The following is a 22,196-nucleotide window of genomic DNA, read 5'->3' on the forward strand; positions in this document are numbered from 1 at the left end:
AATTCTGGCTTCATTGGAATTTGGATGCTTTCCAGGCAACATAGTGATGCTGGACTGGCAGAAGTGTCACCAAAGGTCCAGACCTTCAAATTCCTGACAGTGCTGAAGGTTTGGCATCTCTTCCAGAGAGACACTTTGTCATACAGAAATGACACAGTTGTGTGACTAAACATCTGCTAGAAACTGGCTGGGGCCCTTTAAAGCAATGACCATCCATGTAATACATGGGGTGAAAACACCCCATGGGGGTGAGGGAGAGAGGCTTTGAGAGGTGCAGGGTCAGGGCTTTCCTGGTCTGCAGAAAAGCAGGATTTGTGCTCTGCTCCAGGTTACATCTTCAAGATTTTTGCTCTGGCTCCCTAAGGGAGTGCTTCAGCCCCGACACAGCCAGGGGTGGTGAGGCTTTCCCTCTGCTCTCCCAGTAACCTGGGTCCCTTCTCCATTAACTGCAGGACTCAGCTTGGCCAAGGCTGCAAGCGGTGCATGTGTGAGTCCTGTTAGGATGCTGGTCAGAGGTGCATATGGCCAAAAGAAAAAACCATGGAGCTCTTGCATGGTAATGAGGTGGGTTTGTGTAACACCAGAAAGCCCACGGCTGGGTTTAGACATGTGAAGATGCACCACAAAGCAATACCTTTGGGATTTAGCCCACAGAGCTGAGACCTGTCAAACCCACCTCTCCCATTTCCCAAGTCACCAGGCGATGGTGCAGTCAGGGCATTTGAGCTATGTTCAGCTCATCAACAGTGATGAAAAATAAGCAGGTTGATCATGGCCGGGTAGGTTCTGTGCTCAGAGCTCCTTCACTCGAGGTCAACAGAGTGATTTCTGAAGCACATGGGATCCACCGATGTCTGAGAGCTGGGGGACATTTGTATTTAAGGAACTCTCTCCTCTTTCACCAAAGGACTTACTGCTCCTAGGTTTTGTCTTGTTTTCCTCTAAACTTAAAGCAAGAAGACCAGCATTGTCTCTTTTCAACTAAGGCACCAGGAAAAAAAGGGAGTGAAAAGCTTTGAGGTCACTGTTGTAGGCAGGACTAAGGACATAGAAGCAGCATGGTTTGAAGGAAGAATATCTTTGAATAAACCAGCTGGAAAAGGGAGGTGAGATTCTAGTTTCAGAGTTCAGGACGTCATGAATATCTGCGTTCTCCACCTATATGGTTTAATGAAAGACCCTACCTGTTCCCAAACCCTTCATAGCGCTTTGGTAGGAGCACAGACCAAGGAAGGGTAAGCCTGTTCTGTACTAGAGATTGAATTGGTTGAGTTCAAATCAAGAAAGAAAAGCAGGGGGACACAATCTATGGAATAATTTAACTTCTATTTATAGTCATTTTATGGTCTGCCATACAGATAAATTAATGTGGCTAGTAAAATCACTCTTTTTTTTTTAAGATCCAGCTACAGTGATGGTCCTGCCCAAGCCCTAAGATAATTAATGAACATTAATAGATAAGGGAGAGACAGCTTTGAAATCAATGCTTTACACGAGGGCCAGATATTATAGAGATCAGTGCAATAATTAGTTTAAAAAAAAAAGAAAAACCATACAGCTGAATTACTCCAGGGGTGCCTTTGTGTCTGAGTTTCAACCAGTGGATTCAGTCCTTTTAATCAGAATTAGTTCTGGAATAGATTTTGCTGGCCATAGAGCTAAAAACATAATCCTGGCTGGCTCGTTCAGCTTTATTAAGCATCTATGACTATTTTTCAAAAGAGGATCTCTTTCTTCTCCTGACAGAAAGGCTCATCAAATACAGACAGGAGAGGAGAGGAAAGGAAATCTCAGCTTCATTGAAGTTGAAGCCAAATCTCCCATCGGTTTCACTGGGGCCACAATCTCACCTAAGCTGCATAACATGCTTTAAAATGCTACTGGCATGATAATTATACAAAATAGACCCCACATTTCTTCTTTGGGAGAGGGGAGGGAGTGGGAGGAGAAGAGGGGAACCTAACACACACATTTGTCTGATCCTATGAGGCATTTACCTGTAGCATGTACTTGGCAAAAGATCTGATCTATGAACTGAATAAATAATAAAATAGTCTGTGTTTCCTCATGTCACAATTCGTAAATGCTTTCGATGTACATAAATGATCTTAAAAGAGGTACTTGCATTTCCTCTGAGGAATCTTTAAGGAATCCAAATACATCAGAACCACGGTTGTAACTTGGAAAGCTGAAAGTGATCTAATGAGGCAGACCCTGTCTAATCTGATATGTGAAAAACCTTTGACTTTGACTTGAAAGCGAGATTTTTCTAACCCTGACACGAAGGCATCTCTTAATAAATTATAAAGAAAACCCAGAAAGCACCCCCCAAAAACTGGCAAACAATCAAACCCACTATGAGTAATCGTACGGACAGCAGAAGTGATGCTGTGAAACACTGCTTGTACCCACTTCTTTACCTTTTCACCTCCTGTGTGGATCACAGTTATGCCTGAGGCAGCAGAAATTGGTTAAAACCACCTCATTTAAATACTTCAAATAACTAATGAGCCATAGGCTAGCTGGAGGGGAGAGGAGAGACTTACCTAACAGCAGTGCCTGCATGCAACCAAAACGTGAAGCTCCTCTTTTTATCCACCGCTACTCCCCTTTGCTTCAAAGTCATTAAGGCCCTCATTCAACAAAAATAGAGACCATGCCGAACTTTTAAAGCTGTGGGACAATTGTATGTACTTAGTGGAGATATACGGACTGATCGGCGGAGATTTACGGACCGATCGGCTTATGTGTATGTTAAGCACGTCTTTTAAGGTCTTTTCTGAATCAGGGTCTGATCTCGCTCCCATGTAAGTTAATGAGTGCAAGCCTTCCAGACCAGCAGAACCAGGTATTCTGCTGTTCGTAAGCAAAGGTACAAGCTGGAGTCCTAGAAAGGCAAAAAGTACAAGTCTGGAATCAGTTATAAGGACACTTTGCTTTTAGATGAGTATCTGGCTATTTTTCAACATGCATTTCACTCAACTAAGAAAATGGGGGAAATGCTATTTGATACTTCACTTTTAAATCCTGCTTGGAAGACAGGTGTTGCTTTGAACCCACGGTATGGAAGATAACTGCAAGCTGGATTCCTGAGACGAATGTGAGGCAGATTAAGTCCAGACCACAATAATGTCATCTTCTCCAGCAACATCACTGTCCTGGGATATCGAAGGCAAGCCAAAGTTCACACACTAGTTTAAGATACTGCTAGCTAGTTTGCAGCCAAAACAGAAAGTTCAGACACAGTTTTTGATGCATTTTATTTAGAAATCTATGTTCAGGCCATGTTTGCAAAAAGCAATGAATCTCCAGCGTTTATCATCAGGGGCTCAGATCCAGTTGAGTCGGTTAGAGTGCCTAATTGTGGTAGTTGCCTCATGTTAGCTACTTGCCTTGGAGCAAGTTTCACATGTTTCACAGCCACTTCAAGCAGACAATGAAGTGGGACAGCCTCTGACAGAGGCAATTCTGCTCCACTTCCACCTTTACTTGCACTAACTCCCTCAAAAGCTAGCCCACCTCATGTCTGTCCAGGGGATTGGACAAGCAAGCTGGATTAACACTTTTTAAACCAAATGTGGCTGCCCCAATGCTTGCACCAGCAAACAAGGGTGCAAAAGCAGAACAAGCAGCAATGGGCAAAGGCAAGATGCTCCTCCTGTTGGCACTGGAATTCTCTGCTTAAGGAAGCCAGAGAACTATGGTGTATCTTGGCCATTGCTGGCTGGAGTGACTAATTACAATGTTAAAACAGCGCTTATTTCTCTGGAGATTTGCCATGTTTTGAAGAGCTGGCTCCAGCTCTGTTGGATTCCTCACAGGGAACCTCCTGTGCCTCTGAAAAGTCTCCCCCCTAACTCTAGCTCATGTTTGATTTTTGTTATCTGCCAGGTATGGATGAGACACTCAGCTGTTAAAATTTAACACTGCTGTCCTATTCGCTTTCCCAGGTAGCTGAATCCAACTCATTTGAAGTAAATGACAGTCTTATCAACTCCACCGACTTTGAAGCAGGCTCCAGCTACAGGACTGATCCAATATGTAAATGCCAAGTCTGATTCCAGGAAGGGAGGAAAATCATCAGCTGAAATTCGTTAAAGACTTGCAGATATATCTTGGCATGCTAAATGGAAATGAAGGAATTTCTCAGGGAGAATGTTAAATAATTCTCAACATAATTGTTAACACACACAACATAACCCCCATCCCACCTCTGTCACTCAGTCAGGTTATGGTTTACCCCCTGCAGTAAACTCTTAACTAGTTTGCACTGTTTGTGGTTATGTTTACTATTGTTCTTGGAAACAAAGACTAAATTAGTGGCCGGTTTCAGATGTTTAAAATAAGAATTTGGTGTCAAGGTGTACTGGTCACTCTTGTGTCCACCAAACATCTGTATTTAATTACAAAGCATTTTAGAAAGAGATTCCGGGAGCATTGTTTGCGACATAAACTGGGCCCAAGCCCAAGAAAGGTCTGCAAAGCCCAAGCTCCATCACCACCTGCTGTTGGAAGCATTGACATCTACCAGCATCCAAATATGGTCGAACAAATTCCGTAAGCGCTCCAGTTTAATCTACCACACCTGAATCCCTTGATCTCAAGATGTCCTAGGCAGGCTCTGCTGCTCCATTCACACCCCTCTGGATCCAACAGACACGTGCATGGAGCACCCAGTGTGAAGTTTTAGGGGTAATTTCAGCAGATCCAAGACTGACTGCCTTAGAGCGGGCACCGAGGCTGTGAGTGATGCCCAGGACTAACAAACTCAGACATCATCTTAAGCATCTGCCAGTGATAAATGACTGTCCCATGGCATGGAAATACTTCTGGAAAAGGAGGAAGGAGTGGTGCCATAGTCCCACCTCTGTCAATATTTTGTGTCTGCAAAATAAAGGCCCAGAGCTCTAGTTACCTAGGATGAAGACAAGGTGGGGAAGAGGGAGTCTCTGCAGCTTAACATCACCTGCGCACCTTCTGCCCTCTGGTCACTACAGTCCCAATTACAGCAGGGCGCGTTTAGGACCCTCAGCAGTCCCCGACATCAAGCCTTCTCCAGCACCCTTTTTGAGCTCAAGAAGCACCACAGGGCCTTGAGTACCTTCCGAACCAAAAGGGTCTCTCTGGCTCACAGCAGGATTTCCTGGCAGCTGAGGGCCAAAGCAGGGTACAACTGAGCTTTAAGTAAGGCAAGAAATTATTTCATTAGTTTTGTTTCATGACTGCGATAGGCAGAAATTTCAGGACAAAAACTGACTAGAGACAGGGAAAACAGCGAACTTGCTTAAGTGTTGTCTAAACAAACTGAACTGGAGAAAAGACTGAACAAACCTCCTGCAGGTACCTTTCCAATAAAATAAACTTGTATCTGCTGCATTACATGCTACAAATATATATCTGCTATAATTAACAATTGGTTAATTGTATGCATTTCAAGAAAGAAGAGAGTCTTTTGCAATTTATCAGTCCTTCTGAATTTGCCATTAAAAATATTTGCTGAGGCAGAGTGTTTGAATACCTGTCTAGCTCCAAAGCTGTCAAAAATAAAGGAAACATCAAAGAGGCTCTGCTGCAGCCCTAAAAAGAAAGGAAATAATTGTAGTTGTGGTATTGGTAAACCTACAAGGGTTTTCTGTTAATATCTCTAGCTACCACACAACCACAAGAACTGTCACGGTATGTATTTATATGATTTTTCCTTTTGGGTACAACCATCCAAGCTAAAATACCCCATATGCTAAAAGATTGATGCCTAATACTTCTTTCCAGATGTGCTCTGGTTGAGTTAAATATTTAACACATTTCTGTAAGTATGTAGTCTATAATTGCATTAAGACTTCAGGCGAATGATGTCCTGGTGAGTAAAGGGAAAGATATTCCAAGGCTGGCTGTGTACCTCCTCCTGCCAGTGATCAGTAGAAATCAGACAGGTTGCCTTTAAAAAAAATCTCTCCGATTACCATTGATCACCATGGATGGCATTTAAACAGCTACACAACCACAACCCTGAGCGTCCCCCAGTAATACCCTCAAAGCCTAAACAAAGCGACATTCTGTAACATGGTAAAACTGCAAACAGTGAAGTCCTCTAAATTTAAATTCAAATATGCACGAGCATAATTGCATGATACATGCAACTGGATGTATTTAATTGCTGAATTCTGTGCTGTTAACAATACAGTTTTGCCTTTTTCCCCCCTATGCATTTCCACAAACAATTGCTCAAGACCCAAAGTGTAAGAGCTGGAAATAAGATGGATCCCTGAAGAAGTCATGAACACCTCTATAAAAATAAAAACATGAAAGCAATCCTCTAATGAGATACCTTACTCTGGCAAATGCATGTATTAAAAGCATTTGGAATAGCTGACAAAATTTTAAACAGTAACATCTCACTCATGTGTGGTCTGACTAAACAGTACTCAGAGAAAGATTTTGGGTGAGATTTAGAAAAGTTGCTCAATGAATATGAAATAACGCATTCACCCCTTTCAATAATCCCATCTTTACCCTTCAGAAGAACAGTCCAAGCAGCGAGAAAATTAAAACCTGTTGAGACATGGTGAGAGGAGAGGGGGAGTAAATAGGGAGCTTTTCTCCACCCCACTCCACGGCTGCTCTGAGCAACAGAGCATGCTGAGTAACCAACTCTCAAGGAGCAACAGGAAGTACTACCAAGGATCTCAAAAGTACTACGTGCTCAGGATGTACTCCTCAAACCCCTACACGATGGCGTGCAATGGTGACCTTGTGAGATGATGCGTCCATGTCTGCAGTAGTAAACTAAGCAGTGTTCAGGGCATGCTCCCAAGCACTCAGACGCAATTCAGCTACCAGGGCTGGCCACATCCCCACTGCTTATCGAGCATTCCCAGTGTCCCTGCCTTACACTAATTCACAAACCGTGACCTGGAGGTGCTTTGAAGGCACCAGTTGATCAGAGCCAGAACAGAGCAAAGGACAATTCTAAAAACTGAACAGAACAAGCAACCGAGTTCCTGTGCTTGTGATGTGCAAGATGTATGGACACAGCCTCCGCAAGCATCTTCCACAAGGCCCGGCCAAGGTAGAACCGTGATGTTACCCAAGTCCTTCAGCCCACTGTATAAAAGTCAGCAGAAAAAGGTTCATCAACCAGATGGAGGGAACATGCATCATCCACAGATGATTTTAAAAGCATTAATACTTAGAAAAATTAAGGGTACATTTTCTGCTGAAATCTATGGGAACCCTTAGGCTATGCTGGCTGCTTTTATAAAGCTTGAACCTACCCTGTTTCAGGCTGGTGAAGTTATGCTTACTGTCACTATGACCATTTGAACATCTTGATAAAAATGGGAGTGTTAGTCACGTGCACAGAGAAGAATCGGGAACATGGTGTCACATGGACCAGAATTATCCAGCACAGGTCCTTCCTATTACAAATTACAGCCTTGGAAAACAAAAAAAAGCAGCAGCAGAGGAAGGGAAGAAAGACAATTTAACAGAAATATAAAAGAGGCCTAGGATAGGGGAGGATTAAATTTTAATTAAAAGACAGGCATTTTATCTTAATTATTTTTTAACATTCCAGGTTTATTCAAAAGACGTTATTCTGCAGGCATGTATCTTACAGGTCTTAAGACTGATAAAACACTAGGAATAATGGGATAACCCTAGCAAATGAAAGCATGGCTAAAATCATACCAGAGTGATTTTTTTTTTCTTTTAATAAAATTTTGGACATTTCAATCCAATTTTTAATACTGGCTAAAGCCATTCATACCCCGAGCATTTGGAATAGTCCATTAAAGGAACAAAACTTGACAAGATGCAAACAGCAGACTACACTTGACTTCTGCAACTGATGGCAAAAGCTGCTGGAGAAGTATCTGTACACTTTAAAAATGTTACACCAGTGACGAACGGAACTTTGTGCTTTAATACTTTGCTTGAAAAGTCTCTTTATCCAACATGAAGTCAGCAAATCTCTGCTGGAGCTCCTTTTCTCTCTCCTGCTGTCGCTGCACATCTTCCTTCAGACACTGTAAGGAAAACATAATTAAGCAACCAGTCAGTTTTTTTCCAAGTGTCACACCCATGAAGGCCTTTACCCCAAGGTTGTATTTTAGTTCCTTCAGAGGAAGGGGTCAGAATTGAGACAGGACATTGCTAAAATTACTTATTTAAAATATAAATGTAAAATAGAGCAGTTGATGTAGAGTATCAAGAATCACATTTATCTCACTTCAAATGTCAGCTATGTTACCCTGGTTTTGACAGCAGTTAATATCAAATGCTTCAAAAGGAGAGATTTCAAGTTGGAAACTTGCCACAAGCAGTGCATTGCATTTAACAGTTATCCATGGATTCTTCTTCCATGAGTTTGTTCAAAACTTTTTTTGGGTAACCTTCCTAATTAACCTAATGTTGCAGGCATCCTGCAACAAGGCATTCTTCCACTAACTACGCAGTGCATGAAGCAGAACTATTGCTTGTTCTAAAACTGCCAGCTGCCAGTTCATTTGATCTCCCTTCTCTCTTGTATCAGAAGAGACAGTAAATGTATTCTTAGGATTAGCCCTGAGTAAAGTGCCATTTACTAAAAACAGGTGCTATTAGTAGCTATCAAGCTATTTAATACATTTTGCTGTTAACTTTCACTTATCAATTAACCACTCCTGAGTATGCAAACACATCTTGTCAGCATTTCTAAACTGTCTTCACAAAATCAGTTTTTAAGAACTGATTTTTTTTTTTTTTTTTTTTTTTTTAATGGCAAGTGGTTGAAGAGATCTGAGACTGAATGGAACCCTCTCTTCTGGAAGAGAAAAAAAATTAAAAGAAAAATTGTGCTCCGATGAGTAATTATTTCTTGGAAAGCAAGCCTGGCACTGGCTTAAGCCTAGGACTGAGTCTTGGTTGAGGGGTGCCTTGTTAGCTGAATAAAGCAGAGAAGAATATCCTGGAGTTCCTTAAACTAAGAACAGTGGCTCTGAGGCATTGTTTTCAGGTATCTCAGCGCACCCATTTCTGCTAGTTCCAGGCCAAAGTTAAGGCTGCTTAAGAGAAAGAGGTATCTTTCTTCTCAAAGCCACGCCAACCAGTCAGAGGCTGGAAGGGCAGGTGGTGTTATGCAGGAGCAATGGTCCAGATCACACATGCACACACTGCTAGCCAGCAACAGGACTGCAGGCAAATGGCCTGAACTCTGAGGATGGCTCAAAACTGTAATTACAGAACAAGTGCTCAGCTTCTGAAACCGAGAGCCATGTTGAAGTCAGTGCAGTAACGCCGTTTCAGTACTGGCTTTCTAGAAGTCCAACCATCTGCAAATCTGACAAGTTAGTTTCAGGGAGTAATACAATCAACAGGTGAAAAGAAAGGAGAATCTCCTGTCATATATACTGGCATTTGGTCCGCTGAATTTTACGGAAGTAGGAGGCTTTACACACGTTTTGGATCTAGCCTAAAGTTCTAACAGTAATTAAAAACAAAACAAGTCAAATTAAGACAGATATGGAATTTCTGCCAATATGCATTGTGGAAGATTAATAAAATAAACCACATGAGGAAATAAAATAAAAACAAAGTTAAAGAACACACTAGTAGATTAGTACCAGCTTCTAATATATGTATCACAGAATCTTTGATATTGAAGTGAACAGCAGAGGAGTCTGGTAATAGCCAAAAGTATAATTTAAAAAGACCATTAAAAACTTGATACAAACTCAGGCTGTGACCCTCAGAGCCCATGTATTGTAAAAACATCTTTTCGACAGAGTGCCTGTATTTGACCTAAGGTATTACATTTAGGAATCTCACCTCCAGTCTCCGAGGGATTGCAGCATCTTCATGTTTCTTCAGTTCCTCAAAAGTACGTAGCTCCAGATGTGCCTGTTCAATTTGGTCCCACAAATCATTCAATTGTTTGATGAGGCCCATTGCTCGAGACTGATAACCACCAAGCAGGATCTTCAGCTTCTTCTCCATCTTGGCAGCCCTCTTTGCTTCAGTTGTCATGTGACCTCTGTTTATCTGTCAGAAGGAACCCGAGAACAGTTTTATTTATCCAGAACTCAAAAGTCAAGAGAGGAGGGGAAAAAAAAAAAGGTAGTAAAAATAGATCTGTGGAACTCTATCAAGTTGATCAAGTTCTTTGATTTCTATTAACAAACCATACTGCACATTTTACAACAACCTAGATCTCTGGATTAAAACCTTTACAATGTAAATACATTATTCCAAGGGTGAAGTCCACTAGCCAAAACAGGGGTAATGACACACTATGTGAGTACAGCTTTATAGACAGGAATTGTTGCAGTTGCTGAGCTAAATAAGCAACCAAGTCACTTGATAGCTTGCTATGCCACATCCCACTTACACAGGAGATGTTCTTTGCCTTAGTAAAGGAAAACTCAATAAAGATATTATGTTCCTCCCTTTCAAAATTATGTTCTTACACTGCAAAACCAGCCACATCTTTCAATCCTTCTGCCTATCCCAAAAGGCTTCACCTAAGTTGTATTCCATAAAGTAAAAAGGCAATCGGCAACGTTAAGGCAGCTCTGAATCTGTCTCTGTTGCAGAGAACCATAATGAAAATATTTACAGTGGTCTGAGTGGCAAATGAATGGCAATGTTGGGGGCATGGAAGCACTGCAAAGAACAACAGAAGGACTATTAGAATGGTAACTAAATCCTACCACCTATCTGCACGCACTTTCTCAGGACAGCCCCATCAGGAGACAAAGGCCTAAGACTAAATCCTGGTAACTCACAGAGGTGGGACAGGATGGACACACAAACTACTGTCTGCTTCTAAAAGGTATGAAAGGCAAATCCAAAAAAAAGCCCAAAACAAAAAAAACCCATGGTCACTATCCCAAGAAGAACCCAGGTGCCAAGATGAGAACTCAAAAGGTGGTGACCCTTCATTCCTCATGTCATCATAAAGCATCTCAGAAAGACTGCTTGGACTCAAATGTCTCAGTAGCTGAATGCTGGACAGATTACTTGATTAAGTGTTTGAAGTCAGGTTGGATGGGGCTTTGCGCAACCTGGTCTAGTGAAAGATGTCCCTGCCCATGGCAGGGGCGTTAGACTAGATGATCTTTCCATGATTATGCCTTAGTGTTTGTAAGCATGTGAGTATGAGACTGCAAATAAGTGAAATTGGCTCTGTCTTAAAATAACCTCACCTATCTACAAGATCTCCTATTCAGCTTTACTACATTGCTATAGTGTTGCAACATTATTCCCTCCTGTACCATACCAAAAACCTGCAGCTCTCCGGTGGCCTCTCCAGTAACGCTGCTTTTGCACAGGGCTTTTCCCTTAGGAATCTCACAGCAAGAAGGTAAGATTATCTTTAGCTAACAGACAAATACTGAGATAGCACAAGGCCAGTGGCAAAAGCCAGAAGCAAACCCCCACAATTTACAATCCAATAGTGTACACAACAGATATAACAAAGTGATAAGATTAAAATGTGGTATCAAAACCACAAAGCAACTGGCATGTTAGACATGAAGCTCTCCTTCTTGTACCATTCCGGTAAGCGCTACTTGGTGTGCCCTGGATTTAGAAGTCTTAGTTTCCCCAACGTTGTCCAGGTCAGTCCTCTAAAACCATAGCGATAGGACGAGAGGAAATGGGCTCAAGCTGTGCCAGGGGAGGTTTAGGTTGAATATTAGGAAAAATTTCTTCATGGAAAGGGTAGTCAAGCATTGGAACAGGCTGCCCAGAGAGGTGGTGGAGTCACCATCCCTGGAAGTGTTCAAAAAACGGGTAGATGTGGCACTTTGGGACATGGTTTAGTCTAGTCTACCCTTGACTGGTTTAGTGTGGACTTGGTAGTGTAGGTTAATGGTTGGACTGGATGATCTTAATGGTCTTTTCCAACCTAAATGATTTTATGATCCATAAACAGACAAGTGATACAAATGACAAAATTCTGCCAATTGCGACAACGCAAATAAACAAGCATATTCATCTTAACATGTTATAAATGTTTTATGTAACATTTATAAACAGCAAAGGTAACAAAAGCCTTTGTGTATTTTTATACATGTATTCAGTGGTGCAAAATTACATAAGCGGTAAAAGCACGAAACAGCCATCAGCATTTTTAAAGCCTGATAGATGGCATCAAAGAAATCTTTAACACTGAATCACACACCAACAAACACCACAGGACTATACCACTGAGCAAAACTGTGCAGAGGTGTAGCATTTCACATCTCTAAATATGGACATAAGGTTCCTGGTTGGGGTTTTTTTTTAATGCTATTTCCTGTAAAAAAAAGGAACACCCTTTTTTCACAAAGCATTGTGTGAAAGATGCCAAAGTCCACAAAAAAAGGCATCAGGCTTCTCATATTTTGATTTTTGCCACAGTTAAAGATATATTAATGCAGAAGATGAGGAAAAATGTGTAAGTTTCTCAAGTATTGAAATATAAAAGCCTAACTCAGAACCACAGTGGCTAAATCACCTATCCTTGCCTCGTTTCTTTAAAACTCAAAGCTTTGCTATTGAACGTTCTTAAATACAAAGGAATTGCCACTGATCAACCAAGAAGCAGAAGCTTTTCACTGCTTTGAACCCTACAATTACCCAAGATCTCATCTTTTACCAGTGAAACTAAACTCCATTGGGAAGGAACTACTTTCTGATCTGTCCTTTACAGTGGTGGCTGCAGTCAGCCAGACAACCCCAGCCACTAGGACTAGTGCAGCCATCACAGTCTTACGCACCAAGCTATTGCAAAGCGCATTTCATCAACCTTTCAACCGTCCAGCTTTAATAAAGTACACTCTATTATACAGCTGCATGTTTCTGTAAAATGCCCTACTCCTTAACAATTTATTCACTCATTTAAAACAGTTTTAGTAGGTGGTGCGGAGATAAACAAAGTGAATGGTCAAGGGAGCAAACTGTTAATGGGTGAGTGAAAGAGAAATTTGGCTTTCTGAGCTGTCTAGTTTGCTCCTGGGGAGAGAGATGCAGACTGCTATGCTTTTCAGATTCTGTTTGCAATGTAGACTTAAGCTATGCCCAAGGTGCTTTAAGCATACAGAAAGGCGCCTCTTTCTCAATATTTATATAAATCTAGAGAAAATTAAATAAATAGATTAGGGATTTGTGAGGATACTCTCTGATGGAAAAGTATGAAAGCTTTAAATGTCTTCACTGGTAAATAATATGCTATTACTGCAACAACAAATACAGCTGTGCGGTAAATGAACTATTTTCCAATTACTGTTTCTTGGATGAAAAATGTGCGTTGAGAGCCACTGACATTTAGAGATCATGGAATAGACGGATGCACAGGCAAACAGAATTTTGTTTGTAACAGAGGTCTAATGTAACAAAGATCAATTGTACCATGTTGCTTCACTACATTACAGACAACGTAGAGTATGCTTGGTGTGAAATGAAACTTTGAGCGCAAACGCAGGCTGGGTGGAGAATGGATTGAGAGCAGCCCCGAGGAGGAGGACTTGGGGGTGCTGGTTGATGAGAAGCTCAACATGATCCGGCAATGTGCGCTTGCAGCCCAGAAAAGTCAACCATACCCTGAGCTGCATCAAAAGAAACATGGCCAGCAGGTCGAGGGAGGTGATTCTCCCCCTCTACTCTGCTCTCATGAGACCCCACCTGAGGCACTGCGTTCAACTCTGGGGCCCCCATTGTAAGGAGGACATGGGCCTGTTGGAGCGAGTCCAGAGGAAGCCACAAAGATGATCAGAGGGCTGGAGCACCTCTCCTGTGAAGACAGGCTGAGAGAGTTGGGGTTGTTCAGCCTGGAGAAGAGAAGGCTCCAGGGAGACCTTACAGCAGCCTTCCAGTACCTGAAGGGGGCCTACAAGAAAGCTGGAGAGGGACTTTTTACAAAGGTCTGTAGTGATAGGACAAGGGATAAGGGCTTTAAACTGAAAGAGGGGAGATTGAGATTAGCTATAAGGAAGAAATTCTTCACTATGAGGGTGGTGAGGCACTGGAACAGGTTGCCCAGAGAAGTTGTGGATGCCTCCTCCCTGGAAGTGTTCAAGGCCAGGCTGGATGGGGCTTTGAGTGACCTGGTCTAGTGGAAGGTGTCCCTGCCCACGAGAGCGGGGTTGGAACTGGATGATCTTTAAGGTCCCTTCCAACCCAAACCATTCTATGATTTTATGATTCAATCAGCATGTCACTTTTCTAGGTTAAAAAAAGACTATTTAGAAAAGTTCCACTATTCTGTTATCCCAAGTAAAGATCTGTCAACAACCTAATTTTCTAATAAAATGTTAAACACTGAGTACCTGAGGACATGAAATACAGTTATAAGCGCTATCACCCCCGTACAGAAAAGAGACTGGATCAGGTCTTTCTATAATCAGGAGAGAAACTGGCAACTCCAGGGCATGGTTCATCTGATCCAGGGCCTCAGAATGAGACTAAGCATGCCACTGAAGTGCTCTTCACTGACTAAGATGGGAGCACAGACTGCTTACTCAGACACTGTTACCTAAGGTCAGGTGGATCCATCCCACCCTAAGTATGTACTGTTTTAATGTATGAGATACAATATTTTTTTTTTCTCCAAGAAAAAACAAAGCCAGTTCAAATCTAATGCTTATTACAGTATCAGAACCTGATTATTTAAGCACTCTTGAAATTTTCAGACAATGAGAACTGGACTTAGTATTTCCCAGTTGTTCTGGATATAGATTCTTACTTTTAACTACTAGAACTCCTTAGGTTGTATACTGCTATTCAGCCCCTGCTTTTCTACTCAGTTCCTTGTCTATCTTGGATTATCATAGGCCTCACTGCTATAAAAAGAAAAATAAGAAGGGGGGGGGGGGGGGGGAGAGAAAAAAGCCTTGCAAGTATCTAAACCCAGAAATAACAGCCCTTTCTTCCTTCTCTGCTTATAGAGAGAAATGTGAACACTCACCACCTTTCCCCCTCCCTCCCAACTAGAAGATTTTAGGACCTACTACGAAAAGGTCAAAAGGAGGTCTTAGCTTTTGTAACAAATACTATTTATTAAAAATTGCTGACTGCTGCATTAATGCCAACAACTGCATATAATTTCAGTTCAAGCTTCGTAAAATTTTAAGGCTCAGATACCAAGCTAAAAATTCCAAGCAGTTATGAAGAGGTGTGTTTAAACAGTAGTCTACATTATTTGCTTAAAGCTAAGAAATAGATTTCAGTAAAATCTGACAACCATTTCCCCCGTGAACCTAGCAGAAAATGTAAAGACATTTGAAAGATTTCTCCACTTAGTTATTTATTTTGTACTGCTCCTTGGCTGGCTTTGGTTCCACTGATTTTTGTACCAGCTATAGCAAAACGAGAACAGCATGTACAGACATGGGGTAAAATGATATACGATGTTAGGGCAAGTGTGAGAGCCTCATCCCATCCCAAATCTCTTATGTAAAAGCCTTCCCTCACACCTAGTAGAGCCATGTTCAGTTTTCAATACTACACTAGAGATCCAAAGAAAAAAAAAACAAAACAGAGCAAAAGACATAATCAGAGGTTTATACAACATGATCTAGAAAAGGGAGACTGACTGAAAAAACAGGGGGAAGGGTTGTTTGTTTTTTCTCCATCTAACAAAAATAGAGAAAATTAAGAAAGACACAACAACATGTTTTAAATATCCCAAAGATCACTGTGAATAATTACTCTGTTCTTATGTCCTCTGAGAAAGGAAGAGGGATTTAAATTTGGCAAGGAAATTTTAGAGAGCAGGCTAGTTGTAAGGTTTAACTGAGGACAACAAAGAGCAGGGGAAGACTGCTTATGAGAACAAACATTGACTGGGAAAGATTTAAGAAAAACTGACCCTGAAGAAGGAAGGGCTCAAATGCCTTCAAAACTGCATTTTCACAATTCCTCATCTCACTAAGTCTACTGAGGACACCCCTCCTCAGTTCAAAGGGCTGTTTTTCCCTGTACTGACTGTTTTGTTTTGCTTCCATTAAATGTGAAGCTTCTGGTAATCCCTAAACAGCATTAAGCTCTCTTGTCTTCTAACTGATCATCTTAATCATGCCTGATGGATAAAGAACATGGAAGAAAAACTGCTGCATATTCTTACCAGAGCCATAGTCAAAAGTAAACCAACTTGTTCCGTGACCTTGGAGAATCAACATATCATCATAAAGCTGCTTAGCTTGTGCAGAGAAATCCTCTGCCAGCTTCAGCTACACTGGCTGAATAGGTTACTCTTGGAACCTATATAGGACTACTCCAAATGTTACTATAACTTCCTTCCTCACCTCAGACCCACAAGTGGCCCTCCCATACTCAATTCTGCTGGCAGGAGCTGGATTAACTTAATTTAAATAGCAGGGTTTGTGAACTTGCTTCATACTGGCTCAGTCAGCCAGCGTAGCTGGAATGAGGCAGTGCATGCTACGATGACAGCCTTCTGCCAGGTTACACCGAACAGGCTCCACCAGCGTTTCAAACCACCCCAGGGACAGCAATGACCGTAACACTAGGGCGACCTCGGTGCATGTTTAGGTGATCTGCCTTTACAAGCTTGATGGTACACTCTACAATAGCACGTTTTTAAACAAAAAATTAATTAATTGCTCTACTTAAAAATATTTTTCCACTTGCATGCTCTTGGACAGAATTCTCCATTCTTAGCTTAAAACACTGTTTCGTCTGTCTACAGTTTGACCAGGCAAAAGCTCTCTGTAGAGCCTGCCTCTTACTTCTGAGTGAGTAAAAGATAACAGTCAACTCTGCTGGAAACTGAGGCTTGGGGTTACTATCAAACAAAAAATCGCATTTCCAGTGTAGAACAATATGGGCTCAATCTATCAAACTGACATCAACACTAGCATCAGCTCAACTAACCAACTAAAACCACTCCACAGCTTGACACAAATTCTGCTGCGACACTGAAGATGATGCTTACTTAACATATGAGGATCGTTAAGAAAAGGTGCTGATCAGTATCAGAGCAGTCAAAAAGGGACAGAGTGTGTAACTTTCAAGAGATGACAAAGTAGGATTTAATTCTAATTGACTGGGATCACACAAAGGTTTTCATGGAAAGATTCAGTCATAGGTGATCCTCAATTTAAGGCACTGCTGGTATGCAACTGCAACTTCACAACTGAAACTTAATCGGGAAGCCTCAACATAAACTCCTATATTGTATTTTGTTATGTAGGTCACAGATCATTACGACTTACCGGTATCTGCAGAAGGCTACTCTCTCTACTCGCAGTCAAAACTAATAACGCAAGAGCAATCTCCATGTGAACTACGTTCCAGAAATTATGATGACTTGCCTTCAAACCTCATAACATGAGTTGCTAGGACTGTTGAGTAAAGACAGTACAGGGCACATGAAGAGCAAGCGTTCCCACAGAAGTTCATAGTATCCAACTACCTACCTAGATCTAGAATAATCCAGAAAGTTACTGGATACATTAGCAGCCACTGCTGATCTACAATGATGACATTAAAGCCCGCTTTGAATATTGTTATTTGGGAATTGCTTCTAAGACTAGCAGTGTTACCAGTGATACCCATATATCACTATCACAGTAGAAACACGTCTAGAACAGCACAGTTTAAGAAGAAAAACAAATCATTTATTCTGACTAAGCTTTTCTAAAAACTCTCTACCTCTCCTGGGGGCGGGGGGGAGAAATTAAAGTAAGATCACAGACAGCAACAACTACCGCAGGCTAACAGCTTTGATTAACTGTAAGCAAACATGGGTTACTGCTGTGACTGATGAGATAACATGGCAGTGAGCACAGTGTAATTACCTTCAAAAATTACCACTGCAAACCCAGAGTTCTTGGACTGGTCTCTTCCAGAGAAGAGGCTAACAATCTTGTGGAAGCTCTCTCAATAAACAAGTCAGCAAACAGCCTGGTCCCCTCTCAATACATAGCGGAAGCCCCATGACGAGCTTGCAGCAGTCACTGGTGCTCTATTCCAGCAGCTACCATTATACAAGTATAAATGAAGCAAGTCGACTTTGTGAGCAGCAGCTCACACTGGCCCAACACTCGCAGGTTCTGACACTGCTTCACATTAGCGCAGGCTTTAAAGAGCGACAGGTCTGCAGATGAGGTGGCTTCCAGCAAAAGACTGTATCAATTTATATTTTTCTCTGTCCAAACACAATTTTCAACGGTGATGGTGTGCAAAGGCCTTTTGCAATGAAGAGCTTTGTCAATGCTGAACTTTATTTCTAAGTACATGAGTTCCCATTATGAAATACATTTCAAATGTGAAATCTGATTTCACCTACCACCACAGAGGAAACCAATGGTTTCAGACATGGAGGGAAAAAACCTCCCACCATACTATGAGCAACTGGCCAAACAAAAATTAACTGCTATGCAGTCTAAGCTTATTTTTAAAGAACTTTTTTATTGCTCATTTCCACTATTTTGGCACATCCTGAACTGAGGACATGCAGAAAAAGACTTTTTTCTATACAAAAAGAGTTATCCAGCCCCCCCAAATTATGACCTTAAAAGAAAGGCTAGCACAACGGTCAAATTTGAAGACAAATTTCAGACTCATAGGCAAGATCACAAAAATAAGAACATGAAGAACCCTCCTACTGGCATTCATCCGCTTCCTTCCAAAGGTCCCAAAGTAAGTCAATAGTAAGAGAGCTGGTATAAAATCAACTAGTAGCATTTTTCTCTGAAAACAACTGTTTAACAGCAAAAGTATAGTTCTGTTTCCCAAAGCTGTTCAATTGGCAGTCCTGGAAATGTTAACAGTTGGCTAGTTACATTAAACTAGTTACAATGAAACTAGATCTGCTTTCCTGCTTCCTGTTCATGGTGATGAAGGTTTTGGGGGGTAGGTTTGTGGGGAAAACCAAGGATGTAATAAGTTAATTCACCTAAAGGACAGTGAACAATGGGGATGGGGAGGGGGTTCCAGACTTGTAACACGCAAAGATGCAAGGCTCCAGCTCAACTCAACAAGCTTGAAATGGAAGAGACAACAACTTTCCAGGCAGTACAAGTACACTTAAAGATTTACCAGTTTTAGGTAGAGATTTTCAGTCAGGCGGCTACAAGTGCTCTGCAAACAAAACTGCACAGAGAGCCATAAGGTAGACATTACTCCTGTTCCAGTGACAGGGGAGCCAAGGGAGACGTTAAGACCTAGTTTTGTTTCACTGATCTGAGGTGCTCTAGATGCCTCTGTAATAAAGAGAGAAAAACAGGAAACTCGAGAGGGAAATTCAACTCTTAAATGGGCCAAGCTGCTCTCAGGAGGTGCCTTGTCTCTCTACCAAAAAACAAAGGGAGCCTAAGGCAACTGCAGCTTTGTTTTAGTTAGGAGGCTAAAATAAGGTGTATCAAATCTGAACTCATGGGACTTGCTCAAAAATAGGCAATGAATACTCACCTGGACTAGAAAGAAAACACAAGATTTCTGCTAAATCCATTTATCTTCCCTGGCAGGGTATTTTTTCTTACTGTAGATGTAAGTTCTCCTTGGCAATACAAAACCTTTTATTTATTGCTCTCCTCATTATAGGTTACGGGTTACCTTCATTGTGGTTCTCACAAATATTCCAAAATTCTGCAAGCAAAGATGTGATGTGTTACAGCTAAGCTGATCTAATATCCGGCTACTGTGGAAAGGGGTCTGCTGCTTAAACTAAAAATAACTTTTTTTCTGCCAATTCAATGAACTGATCCAGATTACCACAGAGTTGTAAGAACGCTGGCACGAGGTCAGAAGTAATGGCAGGGGGCAGCCAGAGAAAAGTAAGTAGCACTGACCCTTTTTGTCACCAGCTTAAAAAATGTTAGAGCATCCTAGCTGTAGCACAAACTGCATTCTCACCATTCTGATAAACAGTAAAAGTATTTTCACACACAGGTAAAGACAATTCTTAAGGGATCTGCCATATATCCGTGTTGCCCAGGAGAAGTATATACCCTCCAAAACTGCCACGCTAAATACACGTACTCTGATGATCAACTGTACTTTAAGCAGAGACCACAGTGGTCTTGCATAAACAGTCAGCTCTATCAGATTCTGAACAGCTTGACAGTGAAGACCACTGATAACCCTCAGATGTGATCCTCTGGTGCCAACTACACTTCCAACAGACTTTATTAAAAAACCCCAACATATTTCATAAAGGAAACACAACAGTACAAATGAATAGATGTGTCCACAAAAGCAGACTAGGGATTCCACCATATTTTAGTTTGATGAGTAATTTCTCTATTCCTAGTCTTACAAATTCTATTTTCTCTTATTTTCCTATTTTCTCATTAACATCACACCTGAAAATTCAAAAGAAACTGCAAGCTTTAGAAGCACATAAAACTAGAGAGAAACTAAAATACAATCTCCAATAAACTAGTAAGCGATACATCTTGCAGCAGAGTGTAACACGCAACCCATAAAACTCCAGCTAAGCAACTGGTTTTCAATGTAAATTAATTCAGAGGACTTGGGCTGCAACCAAAAGCAAAAATGGGACATTTTGGTCTGGTAAATTACCATCTTAGTGTATCCTGGATATTGCAAAGAATAGATAATTTGCTATGCTTTGCATACACGGTGTAACTAGAGCTTCCTCCCCTGTAGACTTTCAATAGTGTTTATAATTTAGCAATCAACTGAAATGATGACATTAACTACGCAGTTTTAATAAAAGTATTTGTATGCTGCAAGCCAACATTATGAACCCTCTTCAAAAGAAAAGCAATGCTGGCAGGAAGTTTCTACGTTATGAACTACGAAGGGAAGCAACTAGCTTGTTAAATAGACGCCTCTACTATCCCATTTCATCTGATAAGGTTCCTAGTTTAACATATACCTTAGGCAGGAATGCTTTTCTTTATAAATATATTGCTTGGAAGGGAAGAGAGTACACGGTATTGCAGAGAACTGAAGCAGTTACTAAATGCAACTGTGAGCATCTGAAAACTCCCATTGCTGACATGACTAGCTCTGCAGTATAGCCTAGCCTTGAACAAATATGCTAGACTTCTGGAAGCTACTGGAAAGATCAGAAAATTCCACCAGGATCCAGGCAAATCTAAGCTGTACCACAGACACATAGTGAGGTCACAGGGATTCACTTGCAGGAACCTGAAACTCCCCATCCATAATAAAAAAAGTTCACATACTAATCCTGTAATGCTCTTAAGCCACATTAAGTAACACATTCAAAGAGCCCAAAACCCTCAAAATAAAGGAGAAGTGAAAAGTATTACTAATACATAGTAGTACATGCCAATATTAAAACTATTGCCGAGTTGTGCATTACTGCTGACGATGCCTGGACAGGATATCTAGCCAAACAGAAGCTCTCTACAACTGCTCCACTTTGCCTCCTCGAGTCCATCAGTAACAGCACAAATCTGTTTGTGATATCACCATCAATTTCAGAAAGATAAATGTCATGTCAACATATACAAGGCTGCCACCACTAAATCACTCAAGCAGTGAAAACGGGCCAATTAGGGAAAGACGACTGTTTGTCCACACCATCCATCTCCAGTGATCTCCGAGCAATGGAGACAGCACTAGAAAGAGCTGGCTTTTCTGCACGGGGTCTGCAGGGTGTTAGCAGTCCCATATGGAAGTATTAGACAGTGACTACCCGATGCGCAGCTGTCTCCGGCAAATATCACTTAACTCTCATGGTTTTTTTTTTTTTTTTCCCCTAATGATCTTAGCGCACTACAAGGGGGAAGAGGCAGCCCCAAAAGCTGACCAACATCAGTTTCTGTTGCTGGCAAACTCTGTTTCACAGTTTCTACTCTTCTCTCAAAGGAAGTTAAGAGTACAAGCAAGTATCTTGGGGTATTGAAAGCTGAGCTAATATCCCTGCTTTTCATTAAGGTTGTCTGATACTTCCCATTAAAATATCTATTTCAACTGATATTGCTTTCAGACAATTTTCCTTGGAAAAACATTTAAAATGAAGGTGGGTTTTGCCATTGCTGAGAATGGGTTAGAAAAAAAAACTGCTGTGCTATTTTCACTGTATATTAATTTGTTCATTAAACTGCTATGCTTTTTATTTATTATTTAAAAAATTATTCAGCTGGGGACCTATACTTGGAAAACTGTATATGTATACCTTGCTTTTAGGAAGGGCTTTTTACATAGGCCAGGCAACAGAGCTGCACTAAACCGCATTTTGCGCACACACTTGGGAGAGATTTTCAGCTCGAATTTAA

The 22,196-nt window shown here is 41.2% G+C and overlaps 1 protein-coding gene across 1 annotated transcript in view; it reads right to left on the minus strand.

The window, feature by feature from the left end:
- Positions 1-7,508: 7,508 nt before the first annotated feature.
- The window catches only part of CDC5L (cell division cycle 5 like), a 36,317-nt gene continuing 21,629 nt past the window's right edge, over positions 7,509-22,196 (minus strand). Inside the window, exons 15-16 of the mRNA XM_075707104.1 lie at positions 9,805-10,017; positions 7,509-8,024 (exon numbers count right to left, since the gene is read on the minus strand). Coding sequence (XP_075563219.1) covers positions 7,920-8,024; positions 9,805-10,017 — 318 coding nt within the window. The 3' untranslated portion in view covers positions 7,509-7,919. The remainder of the gene's footprint in view (positions 8,025-9,804; positions 10,018-22,196) is intronic.

Source organism: Pelecanus crispus, chromosome 3, assembly GCF_030463565.1.
Source record: "Pelecanus crispus isolate bPelCri1 chromosome 3, bPelCri1.pri, whole genome shotgun sequence".
Classification (NCBI taxonomy): domain Eukaryota; kingdom Metazoa; phylum Chordata; class Aves; order Pelecaniformes; family Pelecanidae; genus Pelecanus; species Pelecanus crispus.